Genomic DNA, 24,273 nt, shown 5'->3' on the forward strand with positions numbered 1-24,273 from the left:
ATTTCAGTGCAGTAACCAGGTACAGGAGCTTCATTATGACAGTGATTTATCATGTGGGATGTTGGAGAGGACGGCTACATTATTCTATATAACCTTGAAATGATTCTGGCCCGATTTTGACAAAACTCGGAGGAAAGCTGTCGTTAAAATTCATCATGTAAACTGATTAACTCAAAGGGGGTGTCATGATAATTGTCTGACACATGCATATTATACAAAAATAAACAAGTTCATTATTACTGCACCCCTTCACTCAAATGTAGCTCAAAGTGCTTTTCAGCACATCAAAACAATCAAAGTGTAAACATGCTAATGAGAGCTTCTTCTGATTTGATCAAAATGAGCAGTGGACAGGCCATTTCTTCTCACTTTGAGCCAAAATCAAATAAAAACACTGGGTGCATGTTTAATTTATGCTAATAACAGTCATGCCTTTGGGTAACTACTTAAAAATTTAACAAGGGTGACGGCAACCAGCTGCAATGTCATGTTTCCTCATATTTTTCTATTAAATCTACAGTTAACAAACACGATCATTTGTTTTAATGCCAAGTAGGTCATTCAAGGTTTTACAGTCTACTGGTTTTAGCTTTAAAGGAGCAGTTCACCCCAAATCAAGAATACCTATTTTTCCTCTTACCCGTAGTGCTGTGTATCAGTGTAGATTGTTTTGATGTGAGTTGCTTAGTGTTGGAGATATCAGCTGTAGAGATGCTGCCTTTTCTCGAATATAATGGAACTACATTATCTAGAATCTAAATTGATAAACAGCCCTAAAAAATGTTTGATTTTGGAGTGAACAGTTGCTATAAAATAAAAGCTAGAATAATATTTCAGTCACTTATTCAATAAAACAGCTAGTTTAAATCAATGAATCAGGTTGCTTCTCGTTCGTCTGATAAATCTCTCACACTTGTTGGACTCCCAGATAGCTGCACGTGACCTTTGGCCTCTAGCTGCCTGTACTGAGTCTGACCCCAGCCCCGGTCTGTGTGACTCAGTCTGTGTGAGATTGTGAGTAGTTCAAGGTGACTCTGTTCCAGCTGCTGCTGATGCCTTTTCCTTCCAGGCCACTTGCACACAGTTCAGGTCAGATGTTCCTTTTATGCACTTTTCAACTGCAGTTTCCACTGAGCTTTGCATTTATTGTATTTTTGACCAGATATTAAAAAAGTTAGTGTAGAATAATCTCTCTAAGATAATGTTACATGCAAAAGAGCCGGTTTAGGTTTATTAGTAATGCCTAACAGTACTGACTAAAGACATTATAAACGTAATTTGAATATATTTAACTCCATGTTCTTTTTTGTGCACAATAGCTAGCGTCATTAGCAAAGTGCATTCGTAATGCAAAAATAATAGCCACTCCTTTCCATTTTTAAGAGACCAAAATGTAACAATTAACTTTCATGTACCGAAAACACACTGTGAAAGGGTCAAAGTTCAAAGACAAAAACACACAGTGCACTGTGATTGGTGGCCATGCCCTAAAGCACACCCTGCTTTTTTACTCTAAATGTGGCCACAATTTACAAAATGAACATCATGTTGAAAGAAGACTTGAAACTAGTGATTGAGACCATAAACTCATGAATAAAATGTTCACTGAGACAAAATTATGTAAGAAGTACGGTCATTTTCTCATAGACCTCTATTTAATTAAATGTAATTAACTGTAAATAATTAAAGGCACATTTGCATTGAATTCACTTCTCAGGCCTGAAGGTTGTCCCTTGCCTACTATAGAAAAATAAACTGTTGTCACAGTGATAGCTTTTTCTTATTTGGTTTACATAAATATAACTAAATATTTACGATTTATAGACTGTCAAAGGATTCAACAAGTTGTCATCCCAAACAATGTAACCCTCCTCTGGGTCAGTGCTCAGTCCGCTGTTTGTTAAAGGTTTAGCCCTTCACACTACTCTCTCATTCTGATCGATTCTCTCTCTTTGAGTGCTCATGTTATCATTTCAGTCGCTTTTTTTCATCCGACAGTGAAATACACATCTCGAAAAACTTTTTAAAAATTAACTCAAAGCACTGACAGAAACTGTGGCGGCTCTTTGACAACCTTAAAATGCTTTCTCAAAGACAAACCAGTGGCTTTAATCATTAGTGTGATCATTAGAGCAGCTTTTCCTGTCTTTGTTTTCCATTGTATTGATCTCCCAAGAGCTCCAATGTGACTTGTCTGGACTCAGCAACCTAGCGTTTAATCAATATTTCAAATGCTGTGATTCTTGTGAAGAAAGGATCTTAAAAGTGTAGTTGTATTAGGACTGACACTGCTCCTGGGCTCGGCAGAGGAAACTAAGGATGGACAGGGTGATTCAGAGAAGGCTGAACAGCCAGGACAGGCAAGGACGAGAGGACAGAGAAACACACACACACGCACAGAAAATCGAGGGAGTTGACAGGCGATGGATGTGTTTGTGTTTGTGTGTTCGACAGTATTTTCCAGATAATCTAATTGTGATTTTAAATGTGATAACCTCTCTTTCACCATCTCCTGCACACAAAACATTGAGCCGGCAGCTGAGATAAGACCTTATAATAGTTGTGTCAGGCTGAAGGACACTAGACAATCAGTCACCTCTGACTGCTGCGTGTGTGTGTATGTGTTACCTGACGTAAAGTGTGCGTTTCTGTGTGGAACGGAGCGACGTGGAGCTGGAGCTGACACTGCTGGTCATCATCTGTTCCCTCAGGTCATGGATCTTCGCCTCGAAACGACTGTACTCTACACACAGACACAGGAAGAGGACAAACGCTGTTAGACCCAGCAGACTTCAGCAGATTTTAAATATAATACTGAAATATCTATCAAGAATCTCATTTACAAGCTACCTGTTACTGCACATAAGAAGCAGCATGAGCGACAGTGATTTTTTTCACGCTTCAATCATCATTGCTCACAAGTTCAGAAACCACATTACAGTTCGTAGATCAAAGAGAAGAACAAAGGCATGAAAAAAACACAGCTTTAAGGGTTGTGGAGGCTTTGTGCACTGTGTTAACCACATTTCCAACAAATGGCTTTGGTACAACGGGTACAAGATGCATTATGAGATGGGATAAAAATTGCAGGAAGTTTGTTTTCAATGTTCAAGTGCAAAAGGGATTCTCTTAGTGACGGGCTAGCCTGCTTATACCTCCAAACACACAGATAACACAGACAGACAAGATCACGGACATGCAGACGCACGCATTAAACTGTCAACGGATTCTCTACAGTCATAATCTAATAGTCTGTTTGATCTGAATATTAACGCCTGTTACATCAGACTCAGTCTATGTCAATATCATCATAAACACATGCAATCACACATTAAGCCGGTCTTGAACTCCTCAAAATCTGTGTTTACAAAACTCTTCGTGCAGGATGTTTTGTTATTCATAAATGCAGATATCAGAATGTATTTATGAAGATGAATTCATCCTGCAGTGTCCATGGAAATAACAGGTTTAACTGGCTGAGAGAGAGCAAGGGTTTTGTTGCAGGTGGATCAGGTGTCACGGGAGGAGTTAGTTGATTGGGAGCTTCCTGAAACAAATGAAATCCAGGTACACAGAGCACTACTAAGGTCATAACAGGCAGGAGCAGCTGTCAGGAACAGACACAGATCTGAGACATGGATGGAGATTTAGAGGTCTGGAATGAGACTACATTACCTACATCTATGTACCATCTATATTATGTGTGCTGCATTCCAAATCACAAATTAGTTTTTTATGCTTTTGGTACATACTGCAGCTGCCCTTACAAAGTATGTACTGGTGCATGCAGTACACATAAAATTGAGACATACTTTTTGAAATAATATTGCACTTTAAAGTTTGATTTTTATACTTTTAAGTGTCACTGGATGCATTAGGACATCCTGATATATTTGCTATACTGCTTTTGACATGTATTGAGACATTACAATTATTTTTCTGGCATACTTGATAGTATGCTAGTATAAATATTGGAGCTTAGCTGTAGTTTTAGTCAAAACAAAGTATAGTAAAATGTTTGGTTCCAGCTAAAATTGGTCTCTGTCAAACATAATGTTTAGCCACAAGAATAACATAATGATTAAAAAGTGAGTTACTTCATCAGAAAAAACTGCTAAATACTGTAAAGCAGTGTGACTCAGTTTAAAGCTGTCATACATGTTGTGTTGGAGGTGGAAAGGCGAGTCCGCACTGAACACAAGCATCACATTATACATGCACACTGAGTTCACACAGTGACGCTCAAGCAGCTCAGCAGTGGTGTGACATAGCATCACTGGTGCAGGAGTTTGTTCGCTAAAATTTGCTCATTGGCTTTAATGTAGCCATCCTCCTGGAAACACACAAAGATGTTACAGTAACATGTTACACAGTGCATTTGTTTTCCTCAAACCTGTGCAAATTAAATTCCACAAATGTCTTTGTTGTTGTTTAACATATTCACAATGAGCTCTTTTAGTTTTCATAGCCAGGAACAACTGTATTCCTATCTTACTTGAATGACAAGTAGGAAATTACGAGAGAGCAACCAGTTGGCCAATCAATGTAAAGTGCAATGATTTGCTCTCACACTCAGCAAAGCAGCCCTGAGCTTTAGTATCCTGCTACATGCTGCAAAAACACTTTAGTTTCTGACCCATTTTTTCCCCAGTGGTCATAAAAATGTCATTGTGCCTCGTTAATTATATATGTACATTATTTATGGAAATGCACAAAGTGGAAAAAACAAATGAGATTGTGTGTTGTCTAATGTGAATTTTGTGACTTTTAGGGTCTCATTCCTGCAGAAAAAAGTCAAAATATATACTTTTAACCAGCAGACTGCTGTCTCAACATGTCGGTAAATTGTGATGTTTTTGATTCAGAGTGTCTGAACAAACAGCAGATAAGTGTGTAATAAATCCTTCCTGACTGTCCTCTAGTCTCCTTAACACCACACAGCTTCCCAGAAGCCTCTGAACTAACACACGGATGACAACGCCGCTGGCAATAAGCCTGCAAAAGCCTCTCTGAAGGATGTCCCTGTGTGTGTGTGTGTGTGTGTGTGTGTGTGTGTGTGTGTGTGTGTGTGTGTAACCATTACTGTGGACTACAGAATCTAATTAACCCTGAGTAATTCAATCATACTGGAGGTACACACGGTCATGCTCTCACACACACATACATAAAAACACACACACAGATGTGGAACCTGCAGTATCTCTTGACTGATTTCCTGTTTTTCTCTCTATTTCTGTTTTCATTTCCATGTTTACCTCCCCGCCTCTGAACACTGTCAGAAATCAGCCTACAATACCCAGATCTCAGCTCTGATTTCCCCCAGAGCGTTCATTAATCTGACACGTTGACGCTCACAGACACAAACAACTAAACTCTACTAAAACGGCTCAAAGTGCCAGAAAATGCTGAAATACTCAAAGTAACATGCCTTCTTTTTATCGTTGATGTTTTGGATAAAGAACTTTGATGGATTTGTTGTTTGTTGATAAGAAGATTCACCTGCCTATGCCCATTAGTCAATTTATTAACTAGAAGCCTTCAATCTTCGGATCAAAACAGTTTTTCTGAGAATTTAATTTCTTGCTTTAACCTTAAATATTTTCATTGCTGACCTCAGTCGGGCATTTTCAATCATAGCTCTAAATCCATAACAAATTGATGGATTAACACTTTCTATTTCTGTTTGTCTCACTGGACACGCCACAGAGTGATTACACACATCACCAGGAACGTACAAACTTTCATCATCATCAGCATATAAGTGTGTCTGTCAACACACATCGCCTCAATGCAGCATTATGGGATTAAGAGGAAGAGAGAGAGACGAAGAGGGAGGGAGACAACAGGACAGAGTGAAGAAAAGGAAGGGGAAAGGATAAATGACAGTGATTGAGTTTGTATTGCAGCAAAATCACATCTGATACAGTGTGAAGACAGAATAAAGGCAAACGTTTATCAATGAGCGGCAGCGTTGAAAGAAAAGCTACCGGTGCGCTACAGAGTTCTTCTTCTTTGTGCTCCATAGAACAAAGACAGTGTTGCAGCTAAGATATTACTCTTATTGAGAACTGAAGAGCCAGCACTCTGATCATCTCCTGCTCTAAGACCAAAGCTGGTGTGCTGGTGTGGAGAAGTCAGAGCTGCAGGCTTCATCAGCTTTCCCAACAAATCCAGCAAAAGTACAGTTGAAACTAAACCACAGATGTTTCTACATCACTGATTATTCATCACAATGTGAGAGTCATTAGAGCAAAGAAAGCGTAGGAGCCAACGTGTTAACGCTGCATCACCGGTCATCAGAATGATAACAGTGTCACCACATCATCTGTCCTTTCCAGTCCAATAGTACCTTCAGCATAATTCTCCATAACGCTAACTAAACAGTGAACTAAAAGGAAGTGTTATGGGTTAAAACTGTATCCAATAACAGTGATGCCAGGGTGTTAATAGAGGCAGGATGTTAACAAGTAAATCAGTTCAGGTCTGTTTCTCCCCACTCCCGCTCAGCTGTACTCACATGCTGCTGGCAGACAGGCAGGCTCAACAACGTCTGCACGATGTGATGCCGGTACGGTGACTTCGGATAAGTGTGAGAGTGAGGTTTTTGCTGCTTAGAGTCCCGGGATGTAAATGAGGGGAAAAAGACAGAGCAGATGTGTGTGTGTGTGAAAGAGAGAGGAGGATAACGGAGAATGCTGGCTCTGCTTTGGATCCAGCATGTGAGCGAGCCAGAGAAGAAAGATGTGAATGTGTGTGTGTGTGTGTGTGTGTGTGAAGAAGTGTGTGTAGGTATGCAGTAGTGAGACGACTTGTGTGTGTGTGTGTGTGTGTGTAAAATTAGTCCAGTGTTGCTCAGCTGCCACAGAAACAACAGATGCTAACTCTCTCTCTCTCTCTCTCTCTCTCTCTCTCTCTCTCTCTCTCTCTCTCTACTACACTCTATCTCTATCTCTCGTTCGCTGGTGCGTTCTTTTGCTCCTCCCCCTCTCTGACAGCAGCTTGCTGTAGGGCGGAGACACACACATGCACACCGGCACGCGCACACACACCAACAGACACCCACACTGTTTCCTCAGGTCACTCATGCATGAAGCTGAGTCGATGCCAGGCTCTCCTGCCCTACTTTGGCCAAGGGAATCGGTCTACATGGCACACACACAAGGTGAAGCTTGACGAAGCATTTTGGATATCGATGATTTTTTTTTTGGAAAGCTTAATTAAAAGCTCAATTTATATCCCTTAAATGAGTTTTCCATTTGTCTTATATGGGAAAACTCAGCAGCATCTGCCTTCATAAGTATAAGGAATTAAACTCTTTCTGCTCTGCATGATTTATGTCTGTCTGTGCCTCCATCTGTCTCTCATTCCATCTCCATCTCTTCAGTTTTTCTCTGTCTGATATCTGGCTGGTTAACTGGTTTTCAAGGGATTCACTTATATATACAAAAAAACCTTCTATATACAAGAAAAACACACTTTTTCCAGCAGGATATTCTTTAGGCTTCAGTTCCACCAAACAAACACTATCACTGCCTCTTCCTCTGGACGTCAAACTCCCCAAGAGTGAACAGTAACACGTCGAAATCACTGCACGCAAAGTTTCACGTGATCAGCATCTAACTGCCTCTGTCAACACACATCACCTCAATGCAGCATTATCAGATTAAAGAGCAAGAGAGAGACATGGAGACAGAGAGAGATGGAGGGAGAAAACAAGACATAATGGAGAGAGAAGGACAGAAAAGGGTAGAAGAGGAAGAGGAGGAGAGGAAGATGTGGGGGAGGGGTGATGACATAGACTAATGGCTCTGGGGCTCATATTCCCCCTTGCCTTCATTTACCTCTCCTCTCCTCTCCTCTCCTCTCCTCTCCTCTCCTCTCCTCTCCTCTCCTCTCCTCTCCTCTCCTCTCCTCTCCTCTCCCTAGAGGAGCATTGTTCCTCCATTCAGCAGCTGGCAGAGACCTTTTCTGCATTGTGCAGCTTTAGTGCTATCCAACAGAAAACCACTAGAGACGGGCAGTTCTCATCTTTAGGGTTGTGTGCATTGCACCAACATTATCTTTTCAGACCACCCTTTCTAATATTGAATCTAATGCATATTTATATAAACATGTACAGTATATACTGTAGATAATCCATACTTTCCCCCTTTTTTTTTTTACTTTCCTGCAGGAACAGAATGGATTTCATGTCATTTTTGCTTTAACATTTTACTCTCTACTTCTTTTGTTACATTTAAAGGCACCCTGTATAGTTTTTCACCATTAGTAGCACTGTGGAGCAATGTTTTCATGAGTGAGCTTCTCATGTGTTTGTATCATGCACATATTTCCTGCTGCTTCCTGCCACTGATGGACAGTAGGAGGTGCTAATGTGCAGAGAATTTGTCAACAAAGGCAGGGCAGAAGAAGACTGCAATCTGGCAAATTATATTCAAAACATCTGGTATACGAATATGAGCGAGGAAATGGTTTCAATACACTTGTTCAACCTAAGGATACGGACAATGCAATTTTGGTGAGTAACACTTTGTCTAAAATAAAACTCCACAGGGCACTTTAATTTTGAGTGGTTTGGTTCTGTTTTCTTGTCTGAATCCTTTTGCGGTTGCTGCTGCAAAGATCTAAATTCAAAAAGGGGGTGAATTAAGTTTAATTATCCCAATAACAGAGATAACATTTAGTGGATGTACATATTAGTCTACAAGGGACTAGACGTATAAAAAGGAGCATGTAAGTCATCAAAATCCTCCTCCTCACTCATTTATACACATATACCTCTCATGTCTGATCTGTTGAAAAAATCTACCACTTTGGTAGACTGTTGTTAAAGTGTACCAGAATCGATTTGAGGCTCTGGCTCTAAAAATAGCATAGCTGGAGGAGGCTCATCTATAATTGATACGATACAGTAGAGTAATCTATATTGGTATTGATTACCGGATCAGATTGCAAAGGAGATGAGAGGAGAGAAAGAGGAAGCAGAAAAGAAAAGAAAACAGAGAAATGTCTTATATTAATGTATTTCATTTTAAGATTAAATGTCAAATTTGATGTGTTTCATCTCTGTCAGCTGAGAAGAGCCTCAGCATGACTGACCATGTGGCACGCTGCAAATCTCAAATCAGTCACCTTCCTGTTATAAGTGACGCCACCGATCCCCCAAATCACACTGCGTGAGCGGTGAGTCAGACCCTTAACCAGAGACACCAGTAACACTGGGGAGGAGAGGAGGCACTGACAGGTGGAAAGGAAGGAAAGGGAAATTAATGGATGAAGTAGAAGGGAAGGAAACAAGAGAGGAGAGAGCAAAAAAGAAGGAACAGAGAGACGCAGGGAAAGAAAGGAAAGCAGCCTACGATATGTATTCAGCAGATAATATTCACATAACTTTGTGTCTGAAAACTCAAGAGATAGAGCTGCTGTTAATCTGCTACTTAACAACTGGTGCACGACACACACACACACACACACACACACACACACACACATACATATATATAAAGTGTAATAAGCAGGCTAACAGAAGCGAAGATAATCCTCCCTGCATCACCTCAGTATTACTGCTGACAGACACCGCCTCTGTGTGTGTGTGTGTCTCGTGTGTGTACAGTATGTGTGTGACAGTGTGTGTCTGGGATGGTTGTGTGTAATCCTGGTGACTAATACTGCTGTCAACCTGCAGGCATTACCAGTCCCACATCAGGCAACTTATGGTCAAAACTGCGGCATTTTGTTTTTTTCCCCAACCATCCAGAAATGTTTCTGATCAGCTAAAGTGGGATTGAAGCAGAAACATTTAAGCTATAAGGTGTGGCATTTATTTTTTAGGATTTATGGTTGACTGAGAAATTGTTAGTGGAGGTAATTATTTATTTTTAACATATCCTTTTGATGTTTTATTATTTATTATTTTACAATTCTACAATGTCATTTAGCAGACGATTTTATCCAAACCGACGTACAAATGATTTTAAATACTGTATGCCTAACTTTCTTCATTTATAAATGCTTTTATTTTGTAAAAAAGTAACACTGTAACTTTTGAAAGAAAAATAATACGATCTAGCAGTTACAAATTTAAGTTCATGAGGAACAGACAGACCTGCTCGATTTGATTCACTTAGAGGTTTTGCTGCTGCAGCCTCACTGGGTCTGATAAAACCAGCTTCTTATGTTGTCAAGCTAACTTTAGATAGATATATACATGTTTAGCTCTGTTAGGTCACCTAATGATGATGTCATTAAAGCATCTGGCTTGATGCTGGGAAATAAAAAGAAATGTATTGTGCCATCATGGTGCATCTGGACCTTGCGGCAGCAAAAGTTACATAGTGCTACTTTTAAATAAGTCTGTTTGCAGATGTTGGAGAGTACTACTGCATTTAAAAGCTGTATAAAGCCTCAGGTGATGTCACTTGAGTCAGTGCAGGTTGGGGCTGAAATAAATGTCGGCGTATGGAGTTATAAAAAAGTGAGCTTACCAAACCTCTGCAGCCTGCTACTCATTACTGTTAGAGGATAGCTGCTCCAGACTTTATTAGCCACTACCCTAATGGGAAATAATGCATTTTTTTTTTGATTCTGCTACATTGATTTTGTCCCTTTTTTGTATTTTTTTATACACTTTAACACTCTCTAGTGACAGTAGTAACAATGAATGACACTAAGGTAGAATTGCCTTGGTTGAAATGTGTTATGTAACTATATAAATTTATTTTAATTTTTTTATTTGACAGTAAACATTGTGGGTTCAGAGCTTGTATATTTTTCTTGACATCCTAAAACTACTTGTGACTGAGGTGGCTCCAAGAATGAGCACAGATTTTCATAAACTGGTTTCTTTTAGTGAGTGGAAATTTGTTTCAGAGTAGTATTTGTAGGATTCCACCCACACTGCTTGAATCTGAAAATGTAACTGTGAAGTTAAGGAGATAATAACAAAGAAAAAGTCTGATTAAATTTCACTTGAAGTGCATAATGGTGAATTGGGATCATTTTTTTAAAGTAGTCATCAGATATTTTTAAAAAAAATGCTCCCAATTCACCACTAAGCACTTCAAGTGAAATGAAATCTGTACCAAATAATAATGCACAAATAATCCTACAGATGGAGATATTGGGAGAAAATCCAGTCAAACAGCCTTGCTTGGCTGAATGCATATGAATCTAACGGCAAACACATTTTTGAGCCACAGGTCTGATATTGAAAATTGGCTTAAAATAGCCTGAAACGTGATGGGGGACGTCGGCAGCACTAATGCAGCATGAAGACTTTTCACAGAAGAAAACACACCATCTGCTGCACTTCAAATAAACACAGATCTATATCTGCTGCATCAGCTCAAATCAACTGTGCTTCTGCCCAAGTCTGCACACACACACACACACACACACACACACACGCACGTACACACGCACACACACACACACAACATGTTATGTTGAGTACACCGGGTACCATATTTAATATAAATAACAGGAGGAGACCTGCACACACACGGTGACAGAGACACTTTTCCTCTCCTGGTGGAGGTCATTATGAGTTCCTCTCACATTGGCAGGAAGTGTGTGTGTGAAACAGAGGGAGCACTGCTGGTCACCGCATGCTATCGCCACGGGAATGGGATAAACATGGACCTCAGATGGACATACTCACACTCAGTGCTGACCATGGCCCAGCGTGGACAGAAGGTTTGATATAAAGTTCATTGGACAGTCACTAATAAGAGTCACGACACAGACAGACACACACAGATCTCAGACTAACCTATCATCTTTGAGGTCCAGCATGTGAGCAAATCATTAAATGCTGAAGTACACCTAATGTCTTGACTGTGCAGCAGGAAAAATCTTGAACTTTAAAACCAGGTTAGATCACAGTAAGGCCAGCTGGACCACCTCTGATCCTCGCTGTGTGTTGTCACTGTTAGATTCCCAATATAACACCAAACTGTGCCAAAACAGAGCCGAACCAAGCCAAACCAACAGATATCAAACCATTTTCACACCATGATTTCCAGTTTAGCTCTTTTCTTTTTTTTTTTTTAACTTTTCAAAAGAACACCACAGAAAATACAAAAAAAGCTTGATCATAAGTGGAAAGCAGGCTTCCAATAGTAATCCAGAATTGGGTCAATGAAGTGTCCAAAAAAACATTTTTAATCAATTTTAAATGACTTAGTCTACTTATGTGCTATTGATCTATATGGTCAGAACAATCATTCATCAATACTTAATAGATTTGGTTATTTCTGATGGAACTGTGTGGAACTACGCATGTCATGATCCTCCAAATCCATGGTTCCGTTTCAATTGTTTTTTATGCTATTGTAGGAATATCGACTCTTGATTCATACATTTCAACAGATTGTTACTTTTATGCTTTTACAACTGTCAATCACATTTTCAAATTTCTTCTTAGAAAAGTGACATGGTATCAAGTGAGACATTACCACCATATTTTTTGGTATGTACCAAACTAAAGCCATATGGTCAAATTTTAATGCAATAACTAATTTCACTAAACTGTTAAACAACAAGGAGAAGAGACACTAGATGACATATGGGTACTTTATAACAACAGCTTAAGTTTCTAAGGGATTATGAAGTGCACCTGAATAAATCATGATTGTTTACATAAATCACGGGGAAGGTGCAATTTCCTGCCTGACGTCAAACACAGACACTCCCCTCGAGCCAGCTGAGACGAAAAGGAGCATTTCAGATATTTCCCAGAAGATTTCTGGTAAAGTATTGCTTTAAGACATTTTAAGATCTTAGGATGCTGTCCATGGTGCTGATCCCAGTAAACACTGGAGCAGACATCAACAAACTCCGATTAAATGCACTGATATTCTTACTGGTACTAGTTGGTTGTAGTTGGTCCTCAGTGGACTTCTTTAGCTTTCTTTTGTGATTAAGCTTTTTGGTATTGTTTATTTGTGATCTGCTCTAGTTTTTTCCAGTTTTTTGTTCTGGTAACAATGATGATAAATTGCACACTTTTAATCATAAAAAAGTAACATTTTCTTGAGAAATGTGCCAAACCACACACCGTCTAAGTGATCGGTGGCAAAAGGGACAGTTAACCATCTCAACATATCCTGCTCAGCAGTTCAGAAACTACATATTAATAGTTGCAAAACAATATGGACATATGTGAGATCAATGTAAAAGGAACTTAAAGCTACCTATAACTTAACACTCTATCTGAAAGTGCAAAGTAGTGGCACAACCTTTTATTTAAGAAACAGGTTTCATAGTTGTTAAATGGAGGACAATTTAAAAAAAAAATCAAAATGTCATAGAAAATAATCTAAAATCACTGGCCCTACTTATGAAGTGCTATGAGATGGATTTGTTTGATCTAATGACCTTAAGCCTGGTATTTCTGTCTTTTTACAATGTCTATTGATGATCTTTATCCAAACACACTTTCTCTTTTGACATTAGCATTCATAATCCATACACCATGGTTTTCAGCATGATGTATGGATTAAATCCCCTATGCCTTTACCATAAGCTTCCATACATTTGCATAGCGTAGCTGCAGGGGAACTTCATTATGTTCTGACAGTGCCTTCCACATCTTAATTAATTTTATTCCCTTCCATTTTAGTCGAACATCCATTTTTTATGCATTTACCTTAACCCTAATCAGATTCTGTCTTAAACTCATCCACTGTTTTCCCCTAAATGTTCCTGACTTAATTTATTCCCCATATAATGCCTGTTCTTTTTCTCTCGAAACTCTTCCATTTGATGATTGATTAAATAAGTTGAAAACCAAACCATATGCAAACTGTTTAATCTATTTTAACATTTAGCCTTTAAGTCATTGTCTCAGCACCTTGAAGCCTTTATACACATGTTTATGCCAAATGATCTTTGTCCCTGTAGGAGTCTGACCTCCCTTGCCTCTTCTCACTGGTCCTTAGACTTGTGGGTCCACCGTCATGTCTTTGACCTTTCAAACTAACCTGCAACTCAACTAGGGCAGCACAATTTGGAAAAAATAGCAAATTGTGATTTTTTTTGACTGATACTGCAATGGCAATATGATTCATGATATTGGAGAGAATTATATTGTTGGCAAATTATTCTAATTTCCTTAAGTTTATTACATTTTTAGATACAATTTGTAGGCCACCACAATACTTAATTCAGAATGGTATTCTGACACATATTTTGCCTTTAACAAATATTGGATATTTTGGATATTTTACTAGTCCATATTTCGAATGAAACTACTAATCAATTAATTTGGCAGTCCTCATGTGCAGAATTAAAATCAACACAATGAAGTAAAGATATAATTACTTAAAATACTGTAAGAGTGTTAAATTATCTTCCAGGGCTGCAAATGAGATTTTTTTTTCACAAGTTAAAATGAATTTCTCCTCAGTTTTAAGGCTCAGTGATCTTGCGTATGAGACACTGGTCTTTCTGATGAAAAACACCTCCCTGGAACACCTCCCTGACTGAATAATACATGGCTGATATCAGTAAGGGAACAGGGGACCTGTGTGTGTGTGTGTGTGTGTGTGTGTGTGTGTGTGTGTGTTCGGCAACTTGTTATAGTCAGGTCTTCCACCATGACAGCATCCCATTAGCTGAGCCAATCAGCAGTTATAGCCTGGTTTCCTAGGTTACGGCCATCTCAGTCACTCACAGCAGACAAACATACCGAACGGAGCGTGTTGGGAAACCTCACCCTGAATCTTTGCATGTGTGTGTTTGTACAGTAGTGTTCAAAATAATAGCAGTCCAATGTGACTAACCAGATTAATCCAGGTTTTTTGTATTTTTTTTTTATTGCTACATGGCAAACAAGGTACCAGTAGGTGCAGTAGATTCTCAGAAATCCAACAAGACCCAGCATTCATGATATGCACGCTCTTAAGGCTGTGCAATTGGGCAATTAGTTGAAAGGGGTGTGTTAAAAAAATAGCAGTGTGGCATTCAATCAGTGAGGTCATCAATTTTGTGAAAAAACAGGAGTGAATCAGGTGGCCTCTATTTCTCACTTGTTGAACATGCATTTCTCTTTGAAAGCCTGAGGAAAATGGGTCGTTCAAGACATTGTTCAGAAGAACAGCGTACTTTGATTAAAAAGTTAATTGGAGAGGGGAAAACTTATAGAGGTGCAAACAATTATAGGCTGTTCAGCTAAAATGATCTCCAATGCTTTAAAATGGAGAGCAAAACCAGAGACACGTGGCAGAAACGGAAGACAACCATCAAAATGGATGGAAGAATAAGCAGAATGACAAAGGCTCAGCCAATAATCAGCTCCAGGATGATAAAGACAGTCTGGAGTTACCTGTAAGCGCTGTGACAGTTAGAAGACGTCTGTGTGAAGCTAATCTATTTACAAGAATCTCCTGCAAAGTCCCTCTTTTAAAAAAAACGCATGTGCAGAAGAGGTTACAATTTGGCAAAGAACACATCAACTGGCCTAAAGATAAATGGTGGAACATTTTGTGGACTGATGAGAGTAAAATTGTTCTTTTTGGGTCCAAGGGCCGCAGACAGTTTGTGAGACGACTCCCAAACTCTGAATTCAAGCCACAGTACACAGTGAAGACAGTGAAGCATGGTGGTGCAAGCATCATGATATGGGCATGTTTCTCCTACTATGGTGTTGGGCCTATTTATCACATACCAGGGATCATGGATCTGTTTACAAATGTCAAAATACTTAAAGAGGTCATGTTGCCTTATGCTGAAGAGGACATGCCCTTGAAATGGGTGTTTCAACAAGACAGTGACCCCAAACACACTAGTAAACAAGCAAAATCTTGGTTCCAAACCAACAACATTGATGTTATGGAGTGGACCTTAATCCAATTGAGAACTTGTGTGTTGTGTGTGTGTGTGTGTGTGTGTGTGTGTGTGTGTGTAATAAACTGTGTCACTGCTTTGCAAAATGACATTTATGTTGTCTTTTTTCTCCACACACATATTTTGTTTATTTATTTTAAACATGAACACCTTTAACTATCTTCTTTCAATTTTCCTGGAGATTTGTTTTTACCTGTGACCGCACCCAACAGTGATGTCACAGGGTCCTGATGTACACCTGTACATCACTGCAGCAAGCTGAGAGGTTAAACCACTGATCATTTTCAGGTGCTGTTATTTCTATCTCCACATATGATTGATGCCAATGCAGTGTGTTTATCTGCAGTACTCACCCTCAGGTCTGTACTGCGCTACTATGGTAACGGTCTGTCCTGCGTTCTTCAGAGCTGCGGCTGCCTGCTCATGTGTTGCACTGGACAGGTCCACACCGTTCACCTACACACACAAACAAACACACACTATTAGAGCCCACGCCTTGGATCAATATTAATAAATGTATAGTGAGATGAGCACACCATTAAGAACACCATACATCTCTGTGGGTCGATAACTTCCAGGTGACTGGTCACATGGTTGTGTGCATGTGTAGGATGTGTACTATGTGTGTACTTTGTGAGGGCTTGCTTAAGGCTTAAAATCATTCAATGTCGTTGCTTTCATCATAGTACGGTCATAGTCATTCTGCAGGGATTATCAGTGCCTCTCAAGTCTGAAGACTAAATCCTGTTTGAATCCTGTCTGAAGAAAATGAAAGCCATCTTTCATTTTAGTGGAACACAAAATACAGCTTTAAACACACACACACACACACACACACACACACACCACCACCACTACCACAACGAAAAAAAAGATATTAGCTACGTGAAATGTCTTTAGACAGCAGAAACTGTGAATGAATGCAAAGATGCATCAGATTAAATATCCAAAAATCAAATTAAATTGCAGTGATTCTGAGTTGTGACACCACATTAATAATGAATATAGAAATTAGAGATTTTAGAGGAAAAAACACAGACAGAGTGACTCCTTCATTAATCCTATATAACCTATACAGTAATATTTATTACAATTGTATTACAGTTATTAGTTATTAAATGGTGACAGTGCTTGTCTTTTAGATCTGTAAGTCTTGTATGCAGGTTTTCGCTCGTACCGACAGGATGCGGTCTCCCTTCCGTAGCTCCCCACAGAGATCAGCGGGACCTCCAGCGAGGATGAAGGAGATGAAGATTCCCTCTCCGTCCTCCCCTCCAACAATGTTGAAACCGAGTCCTGTGGACCCCCGCTGGAGCACCACCCGCCGGGGTTCCCTGGAGGAAACACAAATGAAACGGAGACACACTGTTGTTAGGCTAAAAGATCATGGTATCCAAAATCAGATCATAATGATTATGATGTTTGTGATCAACATTTTGCCACAAAAAGTGTATGATAAGAGGAAAAGAGGATGAGGAATTACAAGCTATTGTAATGTAAATATTCTAATGGTTTATAAATGCATAATGTATGTGATACAAGCCTATTGCAAAGTGATAAATGGTGCATCTCATTGGGAGGAAAGGGCATTTCAAATATGGATTATTCACCATGATTACCAGCAGATGTCAGCATCGCACTGTCTCTATTTTTTTGCACAGCCACAGCTAGTTACTCTCTTATAATCACACACTTTTGATTCAGGTTATGCTGGAATATTAGCATAATTTAAATGCCTTTGACAGTGGGAGTAAACAAGAGACAAGGACAAGGATCTAAGAGCTGAATACATGTTAGTCAGTTATCAGGATCCACACACTGCACATGCGTGAAATTTGGGTTTGATCCCCTTTGACTGAAATAGTTCTAACCAGGGATCAGTATCCAGACCGTACAGAGCTACATTAAACATTTTGTCAATGTCATAAAATTTCTGTTGCATTCATTATGATGCAGTGACGACGCAGTTTTTAATGCCACAGAAATCCCTGGCCTCATGTTACCTTACATTAAAAAGGACCCAGTGAGTTCCCTGCAGTGAGGTGCAGTATACATATGTACAGATGTTAAATCTGAGAAAATGAGAGCAATGTTTTTTGACGGATAACCTGAGTTAAGGCATTGTCATTGGTATTGAGATATGGAAGTGTGGTTTGTTGGTTCATTTACGTAAAAAAAAATCTTTCACATTAAATCTTCTGCTTGGAGAGAAAGCAGAATTTAAATTGTGCACACTCAGTGGACACTTATTAAAAGCAATAGCCCTCTATTTGCTTGAGAAACTAATCGGAGAGCGTAGAAATGAAAGAGAGAATAAGCTAGAGACACAAACACAAGGAAAAAAGAAGGGCAGACGTCAAAATGACCATTCTGCGGTTGGTCTGAGGCTTATCAGATTTATTATAATCAAAGTGCACCGATTGGCCCAGAGGGTTATGACGAATAGACGAGTCATATTCTGGTAACCACGGTGACGCCAGTTGAGTGACGAGGGATGTGATAGGCTGTAATCCGTCCATTAAAATGGATTAAAGACAGTAGAGCAGCCCTGAGAGTGTATCTGCATGTGTGTATGTGCGTGTGTGTACATATGTGACCTGAGTTAACATGCCAGACCAAATTCCCACTGCCATCTGCGTTCTACTGCCACACACACACACACACACACACACACACACACACACACACGTTCACTCACACACACATGCAGCAGCCCAGCGAGCAGGCAGGGACAGAGGTCATTCAGTGTATTTTGGGCTCTCTAGGGACTCTGTTTCGCAATCTGATGTCCTGGACCTTTTTAAGGGCCACTTTGTGAATGTGGACATTTTCCCTGGTTCACAATGCAGCATGCGACCGTAAAGCAAACAAATAAACAGCTCACGCACATTTATTTCACTGCAGCGGGACACTCGAAGTAACACTGCTCTTCAAACAAAAGTAGATCATGTTCGATGCCATCGTAAATACACACATGATGCAATCACTTCTAACCCAACCAGTGGGAGATGGAACTAAGTACATATTCTCAAGTTCTGTACCTAAGTACAGTTCTCAGGCAAATATTGTACTTTTAACTTCACTACATTCAACTGACAGCTTTATTTCCTTTATAGGTCAAGATTTAATATAAAAACACACGATCAATTTAAAGTGATGAGACAATCATTAAAATAAGCCCTTCCTTTAAAAAACATTAAAATGCTGCTTACATAAATGCATCAAAACAAATAATCTAATAATACACGGTCACCAATAAAGTTGGAATACTTTTGTTTTCAGACACAATCCTTAATTTTAGTTTAATTTTCATTTTGATGTTTGGAAGAGATTGGTTAATAAGGTTTTGAGAAGATATACACTTTATCTGTCAAGAATAAATCACATTGTCACAATCATTTCATGGAAAGAGAAAAAAAATATTTTATTCCAACTTTATGGGCGACTGTGTATATTTGGAATCTATATACCAAACTGAGTGGGTCCATTCTGCATAACGAGTGATTTTATTATGATATTTTAAGTACATTTTGATGCTGATACTTTGGTACTTTTACTGAGTTTTAAATGCAGGACATTTACTTGCTATGGAGTTTTTTTGCAGTATGGTTTTAGTACTTTTACTTAAGAAAGGGATCTGAGTACTTTTTCCATCACTGGCAAAAACAAAACAACTCTGTAGGAATAAAAACAGTGCATGTATGTATGTAAAATACTTATACCCTGTTCAACCATACACAGAGCATTCGGCTATCTCTGGAAAACCAAGTGAAATTAAAAAATAATTCCATAATGGATGTTTTTTTAAGCTGCAGATTCTACAGGGAAGTACAGTCTCGATTTCCAACCAGAGAATGGTCTTTTGTTGGCATTGTCCAATAGATGTGGAGGTGTTTGTGTGTGAGGTCTCACCTGGGGATGTCGTCGTCTCCGGTCATCGCCCTCGGCAGAGGTGAGTATCTGGGCGTGGTCAATGGGGCGGGGCTTACAGACTGGCTGCCGCTCATGTAGGGGCTTATATGGTTGTCTTGATGTGGGGAGTACGCTGGAGGAACACACAAATTCTTATTTTACTATACTGATAGAGTTAAACATAATTTCATTGATATCTTCTTAAACTAGGGATGTGTGCTTTTATGTAGTTTTAGTATGGTGGGAAACATCCCCTGATTAAATAAAGCATTTCCACCCTGACATTTATTGTCTAATCAATCACAGCTCATACTGTATCTTTAAATAGTCAGTCAAAACTGTTGATAGGCTTTTTATAATTAATGTACTGCAGGTATGCTGGGAGGCGGTGGTGTGATATATGCTGCTTGGTGATGTGTTAGATTCAGAGCGGTGATAAATGACATGTTGTTTGATAATATGCTGATTTGGAGAGGTGACAATTGGCTGTAATCCAATGGACTAAATTTACCCAGTCTGATTATCAGACTGTTATATAACACATTAAAAGCTGTCTGGGTGATGTCAACAGTATATCTTTTAAATCATACAATTTAATATTCGAAAACCAACTTAAACTGGTATGTAATAAAGTATTCAGTATCATGAGGGTCATTTAGGTGGTCATTTATTTATTTTATATGACAACAATAAAAGCTCTTCAACTCTTATGGCATTCACAACATCCTCAGTTCAGGTAACTTTCAGGACTTTCATGTTTATAGTGTCAGCCACTTGTAAAAATGTGGTGCTTAATGTATGTGGAATAAATAAAAGCACTATGTAAAAAATGATAACAAAGATTTCAGTCTACACGACACATTTTTTCTTTTTTATAGTGTAGACATCATAAGTCTACACTATAAAAAAGAAAATATGTTTAATTTACGATAGAATACCAGCAGCTGTGGTTGCCAGAACTTCACTGAGTAGTCCCCTTTATTTTTAGGGGAATTGTGTCCTTATGGTATTTCTCCCTTAATTTTACATGAAAAAGTATAAAAAATATTTTCATATTTTTATAGTTTAAAAGTTTTGCACTATCCCTTGATTTACAGTTATTAACAGCGTATACTATGGTGATATTACATTTTTTATTTTACGCCCTATTTCTGATGCAATTTGACAGTGTTTTACTGTAATTTCTACAAACATTTTTTACAGTGTACATGCAATTTAACCATTGCCATTGTCTGTGGTGATTCCAATGACAATGGCACAGTGATAAAGTCAACAAAGCTAATTAGGAAAAACACATGTCACCCTTTACCTGTACCTAAAGTTCCCATTCCTGGTCTTACAACATTCTCTTGCACTTCTGTATTGTAAAGTACACTTCATGCAACGCATACATATGTTTGTTAATATCTATCGACTACTGAACCTGTTGCCCTGATTAGTTGTCCTAATAACAACGCAGTTGCAGTTCTAGTAAGAGTCTCTGCAAAAAAAAGCCTACTAGCAGATGTGTGCTTTCTTGTAAACACACCCAAAGCAAAATGCTTCACCAACAGCTTTGTTGCTTGCTGTTCTTTATAGATCGACACCATCTGGCCGTAAAATGCTTCAGTCTCTTGGCTGCAATGATGTGTGCTACATTTACCAGCTTCACTGCAAGTTGTCTGAATAAAAGTCTACACAGTCTGGGAGATGCTAGATCTCTCAAATCCATGATATGAAATGTACCATTACTGCATGATAGAAAAGTGTTATACTGAGAGGTGGAGGTGTGCTTACAATTAGTGACGTCTGGTGGAGGGAAGTTGTCATTGATAAAAAGGGAGGTGTGTTTGGCCACACGGAGGTAAACGACGTCAGGAGTGGACTTCAGTGCAGCCACTGCGTCTTCATGAGTCACCTCCTCCAAACAGGAGGCGTTCACCTGCAGACACATGAAGACAAACACTGTATTACCATGAATAGACAACAAACAAATGTCCATACCAGACTGCAGGAAACACATAAAATGAGTTTCCAAAGACTGTACACTGATGATGTTATGTTGTATTTGTTTTTATGCTGAATGGTTCTGCTGCCCTGTTAAATCACCTTTAACAGGCTCGGATGTAGAGCAGAAGAGTAACAATCTGATACCATCTTACTCTTACCCACCGCCCTACTCTATTACGCCTAATTTAGCCTTAGATTACATCATACCCTGAAGCTAATATGGTAGAATCTAATAAAAAGGTGCAATGCTGCACAAGCCTTGTTTTTGCTCAGTTCTCAAACTGGCAGTAACATCACTGTGGAATATAATTATGTTTCCTGTTTTATTCAGCAGAAATCATGTCATATTTGGTGTTACTAAGAGATATCTATAACATGTAGATTCAATAAACGCAAATCGTGGCATGCAGTGCTATTGGGGATATTCATTACCTATATGAAGCTAATAAAAAGTTAATATTATAACCTGAAAGTTTTTCATGAAAACTTTTCCATTTCATTTTTCTAAGAATGGAAAAGAAATTGTGTCAATGTGTGGACCTATACAAATTTTCTCCTTGATATTGACTGCAATCTATGTACCACACCCATCATTTGCATAATCATTTGTGCAGACAAGTCATATGGTAACAAAGGGTAATAAAAATGTTTGTCTTACAGCCACAAGTTTGTCCCCGATCTGTAGCCGTCCGTCTTTATGTGCAGCCCCTCCCTCGATGATCTTAGTCACGTAGATGCTGTTGTCGCCTGGGACATGTTGGTTTCCGACTCCACCTGCGATACTGAATCCTAAACCTGAGAGAAAACATCAACATGGTTTCATTTTTGCATGTAATGTCCTGATTTTCATAATGTTAGATATTTTAATTGCTGCGGTGCTGCATTTTCTCACCCTTGGGCCCTTTTACCAGTTCTGACATTTCGAGTTTATTTGAAACAGTACCGTTATAGGGCAGTAAAAAAGAAAAGTGAAATCCAATTAGGTAAACCATAAGCTCTCATATATTTCATATCCTGTAGCTTTAATTTCTCAATTGTTCTTTTCTTTCTCCAGCTCAATTATATTAGTGTATCTTTGCAGGGCTGCTGAAATGTATTGACTTCCCTGCAGAAATCAGAAAATCAGGCCTTATCATACTTTCTCACTTTCGTTTATCAGCTGACGTCTTTAATTTCTTGTTTTGTTTTGTTTTTTATCATGCAGGCAGAAGGACAGGAGAAGCATGTCAACACACTACAACTACATGACATTTGAAATCCAACAGAGGAAAGCAAAAAAAAAAAAAAGACTTCACTGCAGGTTCTGTTTACCTCAGTAGTATTTTCTCACCTTTGGGCCCTTTGACCAGCTTGATATCCATGATTCTCTCAGTGAGGCTCCTCCTGCGTCGTATGCATAGTCGTACCAGACCTCCCGCATCCTTCAGCGCCTCCACAGCCCCGCTGTGGGTCACGTCCCTCACGTCTGTCTCATTTACCCGGACTATACAGTCATTCACCCTGCACAGCAATGTCACATATAGTATAGAAGGAGGACAAATGATAATGCATCATCGTCTAAACTTAAATGTTAGTTTTTCACTTTGTAGGGCGATATGACTGCCACATGATTCACGATACTGCAGGGAATGACAATTTTTGCATCATTATTCTCAGCGTCTTCGCAAAATATCTTAAAACAATGATAGAATGGTATTTTTGGAAGGATCTGAACCAAAGAAGGATTTTTATTCAGTCTGTAGAATCTGATTTGTAGGCTGGGACAGCACAACAACACTTTGTTCAGAATGATACTTTTAGACATAATTTTTGACAAACTATGTGCCTTCTTGCAATTTGGGTCTTCCACTAATCCATATTGCGATTTAGACAACATTTTGATTAACTGTGCAGCCCTGCTTATAATCTAAAAGTCTACCTGGTAGGCATCACTTCCAAAGGAAGCAAAGTGGGAGTAAAGGGCTGTCACCGTCTTTTAGATGTTTCTTATTATTTCACTTCTTATCTTTTTAATGTTAAGCTAATGTCAAACCCAGTTGAGTGAGCATGCATGCTCTTTTTCTGCCCGACACTTCACATGGACTCTTTCAGTGGTAGAATGTAATCAAGTTCTGTACTAAGAGGTAACATAGTTGAGTATTATCTAATTTATGCCACTTCTACTAATATTTTTCTGGGGGGAAATATTGCACTTTTTTATTTCACTACATTTATTACATTACTTTAGTTAGCAATGCCTTTGTAAATTTAGATTATTCATACATTTCAACATTTTCATTTACATTACATTAAGAGATGAACACATTAATGCATTGCCAATTATAATCCAGGAAGACAAAGTATATCATTTTAAAATGAGACATTCTGCATAAAGAGTGCTATTTTTACTTAAAGCCTTTAATTGATGCTAATACCTTAAACATTTTTTAAAACTAATTACTTTTACTTAACTACTTTTACTTCAGTGAAGGAAGAATAATGTGAATAATTCTTCCATCAATTGACCCATTTATCAGAAATTCCTGG

The 24,273-nt window shown here is 38.8% G+C and overlaps 1 protein-coding gene across 6 annotated transcripts in view; it reads right to left on the reverse strand.

Annotated features, from left to right (window-relative positions):
- The window catches only part of LOC131977322 (discs large homolog 1-like protein), a 120,193-nt gene that overhangs the window by 18,725 nt on the left and 77,195 nt on the right, over window positions 1-24,273 (reverse strand). For 5 of the 6 annotated variants that reach the window (XM_059340559.1, XM_059340558.1, XM_059340562.1 and 2 more), the window contains 7 exons: window positions 23,078-23,247; window positions 22,406-22,542; window positions 21,535-21,679; window positions 19,759-19,891; window positions 17,024-17,180; window positions 16,200-16,302; window positions 2,629-2,743 (listed from right to left, as the gene is read on the reverse strand). In XM_059340559.1, coding sequence (XP_059196542.1) covers window positions 2,629-2,743; window positions 16,200-16,302; window positions 17,024-17,180; window positions 19,759-19,891; window positions 21,535-21,679; window positions 22,406-22,542; window positions 23,078-23,247 — 960 coding nt within the window. Of the gene's footprint in view, window positions 1-2,628; window positions 2,744-6,517; window positions 6,661-16,199; window positions 16,303-17,023; window positions 17,181-19,758; window positions 19,892-21,534; window positions 21,680-22,405; window positions 22,543-23,077; window positions 23,248-24,273 lie in introns of those variants that run through there. The other variant, XM_059340563.1, reaches the window with a different exon arrangement.

This window comes from Centropristis striata, chromosome 9, assembly GCF_030273125.1.
Source record: "Centropristis striata isolate RG_2023a ecotype Rhode Island chromosome 9, C.striata_1.0, whole genome shotgun sequence".
Taxonomy (NCBI): Eukaryota; Metazoa; Chordata; class Actinopteri; order Perciformes; family Serranidae; genus Centropristis; species Centropristis striata.